Source organism: Leuresthes tenuis, unplaced genomic scaffold (genome assembly GCF_036924035.1).
Source record: "Leuresthes tenuis unplaced genomic scaffold, fLeuTen1.0.hap1 SCAF_9, whole genome shotgun sequence".
NCBI lineage: Eukaryota > Metazoa > Chordata > Actinopteri > Atheriniformes > Atherinopsidae > Leuresthes > Leuresthes tenuis.
Genome location: NW_027325363.1, coordinates 11,078,341 through 11,090,948, shown reverse-complemented (window position 1 = coordinate 11,090,948; position 12,608 = coordinate 11,078,341). Strand labels below are relative to the sequence as shown.

General features: G+C 38.2%; 1 protein-coding gene across 2 annotated transcripts in view; it reads right to left on the bottom strand.

The window, feature by feature from the left end:
• Window positions 1-11,963, bottom strand: part of LOC140314189 (roundabout homolog 2) — a 65,042-nt gene extending 53,079 nt beyond the window's left edge. For both annotated transcript variants that reach the window (XM_072392286.1, XM_072392287.1), the window contains exon 1: window positions 11,418-11,963. In XM_072392286.1, the coding sequence (XP_072248387.1) occupies window positions 11,418-11,472 (55 nt within the window). In that variant the 5' untranslated portion in view covers window positions 11,473-11,963. The remainder of the gene's footprint in view (window positions 1-11,417) is intronic.
• Between the last annotated feature and the right edge of the window lie 645 nt (window positions 11,964-12,608).

The following is a 12,608-nucleotide window of genomic DNA, read 5'->3' as shown; positions in this document are numbered from 1 at the left end:
CAGTCAGAAAAATGAATAATTCAAAAGCTGCTGCTTCTAGTTTGGTTCTGAGGAGCAGATGGTCTCTACCTCACTTTTTTTTTTTTAAAGGAAGGAAATAAAATGGTCACTGTGTCACTGATTATTATGCTGCTGCTGAGACATTAAAGTCAGATTCTGACTGTTTAAAAATTCTCTGTTATTACTGTAGGGATGCAGTCAGGAATAACCTAATCACACACATGCTGCTATTATATTATACTCTAGCTAGGGGGCATCAGGATGTACCAGCACTTTTGCTAAGGAGATTTATGTCTTTTCATGGACTGATTTGATCCATGCGGACAAGGAGTCATCATCAGAGCATAAGCCTGAGGTAAACATATAAAGACTGATCTGAGTGCTCCCAGCTCACACCCCGGGGTCACGAAGCAGGACAGCTCGAGACACTAATGCAGGATGTGGTTGAATACTAATCGAGCCACTAAAATGTGCTATTGCACCTTCAGAGTCCTGGTGTAAAAAGAAAAATAGAACGTGTAAGATATTCCTTTAAATAGCATTACATGCTTTCTTTAAGATGATATTTCATCATGTCTGTCTGTTGTATGTGCAACTGCAGCCAGTACATATTTATGTATTTGACTGTCCACAAGAAAGAGTCTGCACAGCTCAGTGATGTGTTGAACCATGGATATAAAATACGCAAAGGATTTCAAATCCCAGCTCATGTAATTCAGTTACATCACTCAAAGGTCCTCTCTTCCTCAGCGGTAACATCATTTTACCACACACATAAGAAAAAAATATACTAGGAGAGAAAGAGTTGACCTCTTTTAAGAGTCTTCCTGTAGTTTAGATTCACATTGACTTTGTATACTTGGAATAAAGATTCTAAAAATTTAAGCTAAAAAAAGGAATAAAGGCCAAATTCTCTGGAGCTAAAACCGAGATACTGATATAGAACAACTTCTGATTTAAGCTTCAGAAAAATGTATCCAACACTTCCCTCAATGTAACTCAGCTGCATCTTTTAATAGATCTTCACAGATCTAGTAAAAATACACATATTTGCAAGTACTCACACCCAGTTTCTACCACTGGTTTTAAACATGAGTACACAGTATTAAAAGAAACTGGAAATTGGATTAAAAGATAACACCCCATTCATTCAAAGACACTCAGTGGTGCAAAAACACCTAAGATTTGCCAGGGTCCTTTCATGAGGTTTGTGCAGGTCTCCCAAACCTTCGTAATGTTGAGTCCACAGCACAAAGCATCCCAGACTCCAGCAGGCTGAGAGCACATGAATGGAAGAGAATAAAATATTCATACTGACTTTCTAGACTTGCCATATGTAACTGGAGCAAATGGGTCACAATCTGATGATACACATTTACTTCACAGCATTTGGAACACAAATGGTATTCGCTGTGTTTTGGAAAACATTTTGGGTCAGTATGAATCATGTGATGTACAAGGTTTGGCTGCCATGTCAATGCCAGTGACAGCACAGCCCCGGGCTTTCTCCCGGGGACATGGTTTTAAATTTTACATCCTTGTGCCAACGCCAAGAGAACCCACAGACAGAGGTCATTCTCTTAGGCAAAGATCCTCCAAAGTCATTAAAAACTTTGAGCACTGCAGCTTGCCATGCAAAAAACAAACTAACAAAAAACTGTGAACTCAGTGAAATCACCTTTTAAGTATCTTCTGACTTCTGCACAAGTTTCTATCCCAATAAATGGGCTTTACCACACAAATCAAAAGTTCAGCACTAAAGCTAACTTTAATTTGATATGCTTCAAAAAGTTAATTAAATATTTGGATCATGGGCCACAGATTATTTTACAAAGACAGCTATGTTTAGCTTTCGTGGTTTCTTTTTTTTCGTATTTCAATTTGGGCTTTACAGATAGCATCATAAAGGGATTTGCTTTACATTTAAACTATCTAAAATGGATTTTCCTTCATTAAAGTAGAGACACTGAAGCAAGTTGTGAAGGAACCTCTAACTAAAAAAAGTACAATTTTGCAAGTCATGCTGGGTGTCACATCTGCATGAGTCCATTTTGTTTTGAGAACTTACCGTGAGACCAGGCTGAACTACATGTACTTCTGCATCTAAACATGCAGTATATATCAAGTAACATTAACATTGACTTAGTCTTGTCTCGGCTCCTGATGAATACAAGTCCAATAATCACTCTCCTTTCAGCTCTGTGTTAAGTCTGTTTCAACTCTGCAGGGAAACGTCTGCCTCATTAGCTATAGATGCTCCACTTTGTTCACCATCTAGTCTCTAACTGTGTCAGTCTGCTGTTCAGAGCTCTGCAGGTTGGCAGTCAGGGTGGCTCTTGGAGCTTTTTTTTTGTGAGAGCAGCTGCCCACTGAAGCTGGAAGCAAAATTGATAAGAGTTGTAAAGCAGTGGGTCGACAGCGTAATAATGAGTTGAAAATGCTCAAGCTGAAGATGAGATGTATATAGACGACGGACATTCTTTTAGTGGATTTCTCATTAAGGGCACCACACGTCATGCTGCACATACACTGTTCACATTCGAAAATCAGAAGAGCGATTTGCTGAACTTAAAACTGCAAAATACGGTAATGTTTGTGATTTCGAGACTTTTTTTGACAACTGATGTGAAAACAAGTAAAAAAATTATATTATTTTGATTTCCTTAATATTCAAATTGTCCAAACTCTCAAAGGAAAATGGAAAATAATTTAACATTCAGGGACTCCTTTTAATACTGACAAATGACTATTTACCTACAGACACACATGCTTATCGAGTTGATTACTTCATCATTACCAGCACCCAAAAGAACCATTTGTCAGCTATTAACAAAGCCATCGTTTATTATCAACAGGTCATTTAAATTCTTTAATTATTCTAATTTATAACCACTGTAGTTAAGACTGTTTGTTCTGTACTGTTCAGCTGTGTGTGGGCAATTTCTGTGAAATCCTTGTTATTTTCAGTTGGTCCGAAGAGCACAAATAACACCATGACTAATTCTGTGCACTGATTTTATTCTATTCAAGTCAATTAATAGGATAGCTGCCTTTGAAAATATCAAAAGCCATTTAAACGCCTCTGGATATGCGGCCACAGTCCAGCTGAGAAATAAAATTGTGTTAAAAACACTTTTTCTTACTGATAAAGCCAGTGCTGAAATTATCAATGAGTCACTTACTATAACTACAGCTGTCGTGCAAGTGGCACAATGGGGCACCATGCTGACATATTACAGAGAAAATAATCTTGTCAAAAAAAAAGAAGAATTACAAACAACTTCAGGTGGCCGAAGTGACAAGCATCAACTTGTTCATGTGACAAGTGTGCAATCAGCCAAAAGTCTGCGTCACTTTGAGCAAGGCCGAAACACATTTTCTTTGTGAGAGTGAATATTTTCGGAGTAACGTTTGCCTCATGACAGGAAGATTGCAGTGCAGCACTTGAAAGCACCTTTTAGCTAAAAAAGAACTCTGTCAACCCTGTTTGTGTCACAGAAAAATAAATGTCACGGGAGGCGATGGGGATCTCTAAAGGTATGTGTTTAGTCGGATCATAAACACGGCCCATTAGAGCCAGAGCTGGGTCCTCAGAGATATCTGTGAGCATATGGAAACCCAGAGAGTGACTTGTGTGAAAATTTGAATCTGGGGCATTCTGCTATGAAATGACTTTCAAATGTACAAGGTATGTACAAGCAGGGAAGAACACATAGAAATAGGAAGAGATGCTTTAGAAAGTTCTCCTCACGTTCACCAGAAATACTGTTACAAATCATAAAATGCCCAGCAACAATTCGATGTGTTGTGTCGAATTACAGCACTTTTTAAACTTTGACAATTTACATATAATCATTTTTTTTAAAGACTTTAGAAGAAGAAACAGGTGCCTCAGCAGACTGCTTCAGGTGCAAATACAACACACCTGTGGGTGTCAGTGAGCTTGTGCAGCTTCAATCCCACTCTCAACAGATTTACCAAGAACTTTGAAGTCAACATCAAAATAGGATGCTGTGAAAAATGGAAAATAAAATGCAATTATTTGTAAATCCAAAAATCAATATTTAATTCATTATAGAACAAAGAAGATATATGAAATGTTGAAAGTGAGACATTTCACTCTATAATGAAAAAAATGAGGTTATCTTACATTTGATTGCAGCATTTGACTATTTTTCATTAAAAATAGTATAATGTCTCACATTTAATATCTGTTCTTTGTTGTGTTGTGAATAAAATTTTGGTTAATGAGATTTGAAAATCACTGTACTCCGTTTTTTGTTCACATTTTACACAGTATTTCAACCTTTTTGGAACTGAGGTTGTTCAAAATAATACACTGTTAGACTCCTGTCACAAAGCACACTTCACCTCTATACTGCGGCGTCAGAGCTGACAATTCCATTAAAATGCACTAACTTCTGCGAGCTTAAGGAGCAAAACAGAGTCAAGATAAGCCATAAGAGTGAATGGCAGTTAACCTTGAGCTGTCGCACAAACGGAGGAAGCTTTAAGGATGAGAATGTGCCGAGCTCACACAAGGTTATCGCTCTCCAGTACACTCTCAAGGCCATCCAGTATACAAATGAATGTGTCTGAGTGAGAGTTGCTTCTCAAAGAGAGATGCAGCACATTTTGTTAAACAGCCTCATTCATTTGAATCACAGCTAAAAATGTATATCACAAATTTCTTGTAATATTCTAGAGAGTACAAAATACCAAATTACTATCAGTGCTTACTTTTTTCTTCTTACTATGACTTTTTAATATTGTGAGCATTACTTCTTCTTTCCCAGTTGTAGATTGCCATGGGGCGTCTTTTTCTACCTCCCTGCCATAAACTACATGGTGTAAAGAGACAGATTTGGAGGAAAATCTCATTAAATCTGATGTCCCTCCATATTACAACTGCTTTATGAAGTAGTCAATAACTTTAAACCGATAAAAAAACTACCTCCAATTCCCCAAAAAGTCGGGACACTGTGTACAATGTAGATGAAACAGAATACAATTATTTTCAAATCTCATAAACCAATAGTTTACTCGCAAAAGAACATAGCAACAAATGTCTCAAATATTGAAAGTGAGACATATATTTCATGAAAAATAATAGCTTATGTTGGATTTGATGGCAACCACACATCTCAAAATGTTGGCAAAGGGCCATGTTTACCACTGTGTATTATGCCCTCTTCTTTTAGTCTTACAGTCTAAACATCTACGAACTAAGGAGACCAGTTGCTGAGAGAAATTTTGTCCCATACTCATCTGATATTGGATTCAAGTCCTGGGCCTTTTTTGTTGTATTTTGTCTTTCATGATGCTCCAAATGTTTTCAGTTGGTCTTTTACCATAAAGTAGTGCAGTTGCCGTTGTAATAGATGCAGTATGTGGCTTAGCAGTGTCTTGCTGAAATATTCAAGCCCTTCTTTGAAAAAGACATCACCAGGATGGGAACTTATGTTTCTCTAAAACCTGTATTTATCTTTCAGTACTCCAGATGTTGCAGAAGTTGCAAGTTCCATAGGCACTGATGTACCTCATTCCATCAGAAATGCGGGCTTTTGAAATGAGTTCTGATAACAAAAAGGAAGAACCCCATTTTTTTTTATTTGGAAGATGCAGCATCCTTGATTTCCAAAAAAACTTGACTTTTGATTCATCTGACCACAGAGCAGTTTTCCACTTTGCCTGGGCCCACTTTAAATAAGTTTTGGCCCAGAGAAGACATCGACTTTTCTTGATCATGTTCACATATGGCTTATGCAATATTCTTCTTCATGGATGGTACTGTGAACTGTGTTCACAGACAATGAATTCTGGAGGTGTTCCATAATCCATGCAGTGATTTCCATGACAGAACCATGCCTGTTTTTACACACAGAGATGTCTCCAGATTATTGAAATATTTTAGTTGGGATATACCAAGAATTTTAAAAAATTATCCTAAATGTAATTAAAAAATACAAATCCAGTTGACAGTGGCTGAACATCAGCAGGAACAGAACAAGGGACTATGATGAGGATCTTACAATGACTAAAGGAAACCAAGGGGAATCAATACTGACAGAAGTAATGACAAACTAAAAACTCCACAGGTGTTGAGCAATCAGAAAACAAAAACTTGGTGTGAAACAAGGGTGGGAAGCTAAACTAACTGAGGCACACAAATAGAGGCTGGTTCTAAATTAACAAGAGTGAAGGCATACCAAGACCTAGAACATCTAAAAGTACAGTTAACAGAAAGAAACAAGCCTTAAAAGGCTCCTGACTAAAAACAGAAACATAGAACTAAACCAAAACCACATATCATGAGACTGACAAGCAGGTTTAATTTGGAGTCATGTTTCTGTCACTCTCAATTTTCAGCTCTGTTTTTGGTCTCCCGCAACTCTTGAGGGAAATATGACTCTTCAGATGCCAAAGACGCCTAATCAGACAGTGTACAGAGAGGTAAAGTACATTTATTGACCAGACACATAAACAAAAAGGGTTTTACAAAAAGAAGGTGAGCAGCAGATAATCTTCTGCACGTTTATTATTTCACATCATCCAGTTATTTTTATTCTGTTGTTTAATAGGTCACTTTTCATCAGGTTTTTACAAAGTGAAAATCCGAAAAAACATCTGATTAGCAGGAATTTTTGTTTCCTTTTTTAAATGGCGTTACAAAGATTGCAAATCTTTAATGCAGAAACAGTTTTGAGTTCCTATGAGTTGATAGTGTGTATTATGATGACTAGCTGCACAATATTCTCATTTATTCACAAAGGAAATTAAATTAATTCCTGCAAAAGAGAGACAACTCATTTAAATTAAAGCCCATTAGTGGCACACGCAGCTCTGATAGACAAGTTACTGCATTGGTCCTAATTGCAAACTCTGACATACACCCACATGTTTGCTCATGGCGTCTCCTAATTTTTGCCTCATTGAACACACAGCATAAGCTTGGGAAGAGTCGCGAGGGAGATCAAGATCATGTCTTGAAAACCCAGTTGATTCAGGTCATATCTGGCGTTTCTTGGCTCCAAGCTGTGGCATTACGTAATGAGGGTGGGAGGGGTCTGAGTGGGGACTTTCATTAATTAGCATTTACAATTATTAACCCTGCATCATCCCCAGGGGCAGAATTGTACTGCTGTTGTGTTAATGTGTGAAAACATGGAAGCCACAGAGGGGACATCCTGTTTTGCCTCAGATCTCCTGAACCTTTTAGCAACTGCCAAGCGCAGAATAAAGCAGATACAAGAACCTGGACCTGTCTGAGCTCACAGCTTCATATCTTAAGAAAAAACAACAACCTGCAGAAAGCTCAGAGATTACACTCATGCAAGTTAAAGCGAGACAGGACCAGAAGGCTGGCAGCTTGCCTGTGGGGCTGGTGGCTGTCTGCTGAGATTTCTTTGTGTTTTTTTCAGTTTCGCTTCATTTGCATACTTGAAAAGGCCAAAAACATTCAGTGAGTTCTTGTGACATTGCCAAGTAATCTCTAACGTGCCACTGCAAACTTCATTTCAAAGCAGAGAAGTCAAGTTTATTTATTTTTGGCCCCACTTGTAAAACACAACTGCTCTCCTTGTCCATGATCTAATATTTAAGTTGTGTCATCAAGCGCTGCAAAAGAAGTGGGACACCATCATCATCCGGCAACATGACTCAAGGCTGTGGCACATTAGATGACTAACCAGCATCTACAGTGGTTTTATCATCCACAGTTGTTTCATCAAGCAGGAAAGTAACAGGCTTTAGTCAGTCTTCAGCCGCATGTGTCACTAAGTAATGATCGAAAGGACAGAGTGGACGCAAACCACCAGCTAAGAATTGTTTTCAGCATCGATTGGTTCCACAGTGAGCACCACAACAGCTGAGTGAATACATCTTCAGATAACTGAAATTTCAATGGGATGTTTTGGAGTGTAATAATTGAGATTTGTTTTGTGTGTGTGTGGAAGAGCTGAGCTGCTTTGAAGGAGACTGTTGTTGTTTTCCTCTCAATCACACAGAGGTTTGAGAGAACATGGACGATACCTTCTGCACATTATCTCAAAACCCACAGAGAGAAATTTATTGACGGAACTTTAACATAAACAAAGCCTATCTTGCTGCAAGTGTCACATTTCAACTGGACAGTATCTGCCAGAGAGTGGCCATGTGGCTTTTTTGAATCCTCTTCTTTCAAGCACTTTGTGGAAATTACACACATTACCGCTGGGAATGTGCACAGTAACAGAGGTGAGTTTGAGAGGAGATGCTCACTCCAGATTAATGGATGGAGGCAGTTGGTATGGGTGTTGACAAGTGCCTTTAATGTTGAGAGATAGTGAGAGTTTATCCCTCACAAAGACTGAAAACGGTGCCGCACTTCTACAATCTGCTGCATTGATAAGTATCAGTTGATATTTGCTTACTTTGCTTATCATCAGTGTCAGTCCCAAAAATGAGAGACAACAACACAAAAATACACAAGACGTGTTCACAGGTAATTCAGAAGAAGTAGAGACATGCGGAGTCTGATGCATAAAACTGTAGTTTTCATGAATAAAACTGTGTATGCACATTCTTTATGCAGGATTATAAAGCAATAGGTATGGTCCTCCTACAAATTTAAGTCACCCTGAAAGTTTACTCACATGCTCTAGGCTGATTTCCACGCCCATTTTTAGCCTTGAATCCCGTAATTAGTCATTTGCATATAATTACATTGTGGTGCACCACAACTAATCAAATAGGACATTGAAAGCAACAGCAAAGAAGAAGTACAGTTTTACTCAATGTGAAACTGAGACCTTCATCAGTGATGTAGAGAAAATTAAATCTGTTTTATTTGGTGGTCTGAGTTCTGGAACCACAACCAGAATAAAAACCGCTGGGCAAATCAATCAATCAATCAGTAAACAAACCATTTTAACCCAGCAGAGATTTTAAAAAAGAGAGAGATTTAGAAACATGAGGTTAGAAACAAGAAGTCCAAAACATACATCAGTTCTCACATAGTGAAAATAAGGGCTATGGGTAACTTCTTCTTAATCTTCAATAGATGAACGCATAACCTGAACAGTATACAGGGTTGCAGTGAGAAGATCCAGAGGAGTGAGACAGCTTAACAGACGGAGCATTATGTTGCTTTTCTTAAACAGCCTCTGGAAATCTGGAATCAATATTGTGCTAGAAAATCAGAACAATCTCTAAGTACTCATTATTGTTTAAAAATCTAATTTCCATCCTGATGTATAACCATGGCGCTGTGGTTATTTACAGCACCCAAAATCAGAAACGAATAAGACTATATTATAAAAGCTGAGAAATATATATATTTAATTATTCATTTTTGTCACTTTTTTTTCCAAATGAGGCTTAAATAGCTCTAAGTTGCTCATGTTTACACGTGTAAACACGATTTGAAGAAAGATTAAAACTAATTGTTGAAAATACGCCTTTGCATGTAACATAGGGCATAGTATAAGCATGTTTTTTGTATGCAGCATTTATGCAAATGTCTCTAGGGCCTTGTTTCACTTTATGGTATTTTAAAACAATGCTTATTGGTTTAGTTGCCCATGGTTTTATGGTTTTGGTTCATTGCCTTCAAAATTCTGTTTAGTACAAATCTTAAAGCAGAAAATGTTGGCAACTATCCTATAAGCATGCTGGAGCAAATAGCAGCTGAATATATTCATTGTAGGAGTTGGTGGAGACTCCTACTAGGTAAATGAAGAGACGTTTTCCCTGTGAGAATTTCTTTCATCTCTGGAAATATCTGGAATATTGTATCATATCTGGGTTCTTTTGCCAACTCAGACCAGAAAAAGCTTATGAGTCAGTTTTATTTCAATCTTTAGGTTTCTAAAGTTGTTTCCACTCTCCCTGACACACCTGAAGTCTTCTTTGAAATATGCAAAAAAATCACCTCAAACAAGCACATAAACATTTTGTACACTCATGGAACTTATCTCTACCATTTCAATGCTCCTTTTATTATTTGTGTCTTTTAACTGAGAATCTATCAAAGGGAACGTGGCCACTGTTTCTAACCTGAATGCATGCCACGTGTTATGGGTATTGAGGTGTAACAAAAATGGCAGCGCATATCCGTCTTTGAAATGTAAACCTGCACTGCTTTTATCTGATATCCATCTTCTTCTTTTCTGTCCATGTTTATTTGTTCATGGGAAAAACCATAGGAGTATATAGAGTGCTGAATATGACACTACCCCTCAGCCTTATTGCAACCCCTTTCCCAGCAGTACTGCTCGCATGACAGACAGTCATGCAAGAACCATCTCTAAAGCTTTCAACAGGTCACCCCCAACTTCAGCAAAGGTCAGCTTTACTCTTTTTATTGTGATTTTGTCAATCCACAAAAGCACTGTATCACTTTCCTGGAGCCTAAAAATATTTACATTTTTGCTGTAGGTTTTGCTGCTGAGCCAGAATGTCAAAAGCATCTTGAAAATCTGGAATTCAGTTCCCCACAATGCATCCATGCTCAAAACTCCTAAGAGTTGCAGCTGAAAGGGATGCACCATCTAAATATAGACCATGCCACAAAATGTAGGACCCATGTGCAAAAACACTGCTCCATAGCACTTGTAGTGGTTGAAAACCTTACAGGGTACCTTTAGGGCATCGTGAAAAATACTGTCCATGCTAGGTTTTTCTGTGACACAGTTCAGCTAATGTACTTTCTTGAAAATGTCATTTATGTTCCATTGTCTCAGTGCCGTCCATAATAATCTAGAAACAAACAGGCTCTGGTTTAACTAACATAAATATTCCCCGAAGTTAATAACGGAAACCTAACATTCAGTCCCATCTGAGAATGAAAACACAGTCTCCACACACATGAGCAGTTTTTCTGAGCCATGATTTCTCTTGCGATTTGGATTAAGGCTTGGGAATGTAATCTCACATTAAAGCAATGGTTAAAATTAATAATCCCTTTGTGAAAGACAATCAAAACTGAGCTTTTAATTATTTTTAAATAATATGTGTACCAAAGGGTGAGGGGAGATGTGCACAGTTACATTAAAAGAGAGAGTTACTGATTTAATTTTTTCGATGTTGGTCTCTCCTTGGGGGGGTGGTACTGTGAGAAAATGTGAATCTTCTTGGCATTCACACTTGGTATTTCAATATTACACAACTCAATCTCAGTCCCTGTTATGATCCATTTTTGATTGGAGGATGTGCTCAGTTCCCATAAAAACGTATAAACGTATTGGAGTGGCAATTAAACACATTTACATCTATCTAGAGAGACAGAAAACACGATAAGACGTGTCAACTAGGCTTCCTATGAGGCATTTTTGAGTGGGAGTGCATGCGAGTGTGTGACAGAAAGAAAATAACCAGTAAGAAAATGCGCCTTTTCTTTTTAAAAGGGAGAATTCCGTTAAATATTATAATTATTTTACCTGAAGCGATGGCGAGGATTGAAGCAATCACAAGTAGGAAATTTCCAAAGTTCATCTCCACACTCTACCGATGCCAAATCCGGAGTCTGTAGCCTCTTGACTGTCCACTCAGCTTCAATTGATCAATTAAACCAAACCTTCAGTCATTGAGCGGGGCGCAGATTTGACGAAAAACGAGGCCAGCGGAACAAGTTTGGAGACAGAGACTCAGCTGGAACACTTCAAGCGAGTAAAATAACCCCGAAAAACTTTGATGCCCCTAAAAGAAGGCCATGTCAGCTGCAGGATCAGTAGCAGCAGCAGCACCGCCCCGGAGAAACCTAATAACTAAACTCAGCAGCATCACTTCTTCACTCCCGCATGGTCTCACACACACAAACACGCTGACTTTCTTTTTAGGATGCCCCACTGCTTCTTCTGAAAACAACATAAAAAGGAGGCCTGGCTATATTTAGCCCGGTCCTAAATGAAACGATTCCTCTCCTTTCTGCGCTCTGATCCGGCCAGTAGCAGGTTGCGTCGTGAGTTTGAGCGAATATGAAGCGCTCCACACGGCGAGCGGGGCAGCGCACTCCCAGCTTTCCGCGACAAATCCTCCCCAACCTTCGAGAGTCTGTGTTTTAAAGAGACAGACACGATAACAGAGCTCTGAATTCTGGAGTTAAATAAACTTAACTAAAGATGGAAGCCTACCACAGCCTATCTGGGGTTACGATTTAAAATAGTCAGTTGAGCAAGTGTCCAGATTGCAAAAATAAAAACAAACTAGGAATAGAAATTATTCATATTTGTTGCCTGTTTGGTTGAAGAATGATATGCTGGGTTGTTGCTAAAGGCAGTATTTCAAATTCAGGGTCAATTTGGTCACAAGAAGAAGATCATAAAAGTCTGAAAATATAGACTTAGGGGAAAAATGCTGACCAGTGATGACGCTCAAATAAAGCCAGAAAAGAAAATGAAGAAATCAATCAGTCAATTATTTGTTTAATAATACACTGAAACTTGAAATTAAACAATCATTTGAACTTTCTCTTTTTTGTGTTCAGTTGCTGTTAACCTCCACTTCCAGTCAGTGTTTAGTTAGATTCAGTCAGTAAAGGCTATGTGTTTAGCTTTAGGCCTTTAAAAAATCATTGACTAAGTTTAGGTATTGAAAATTGCTTGAGGTTAGGAAAATGTGTTTAAACTGCA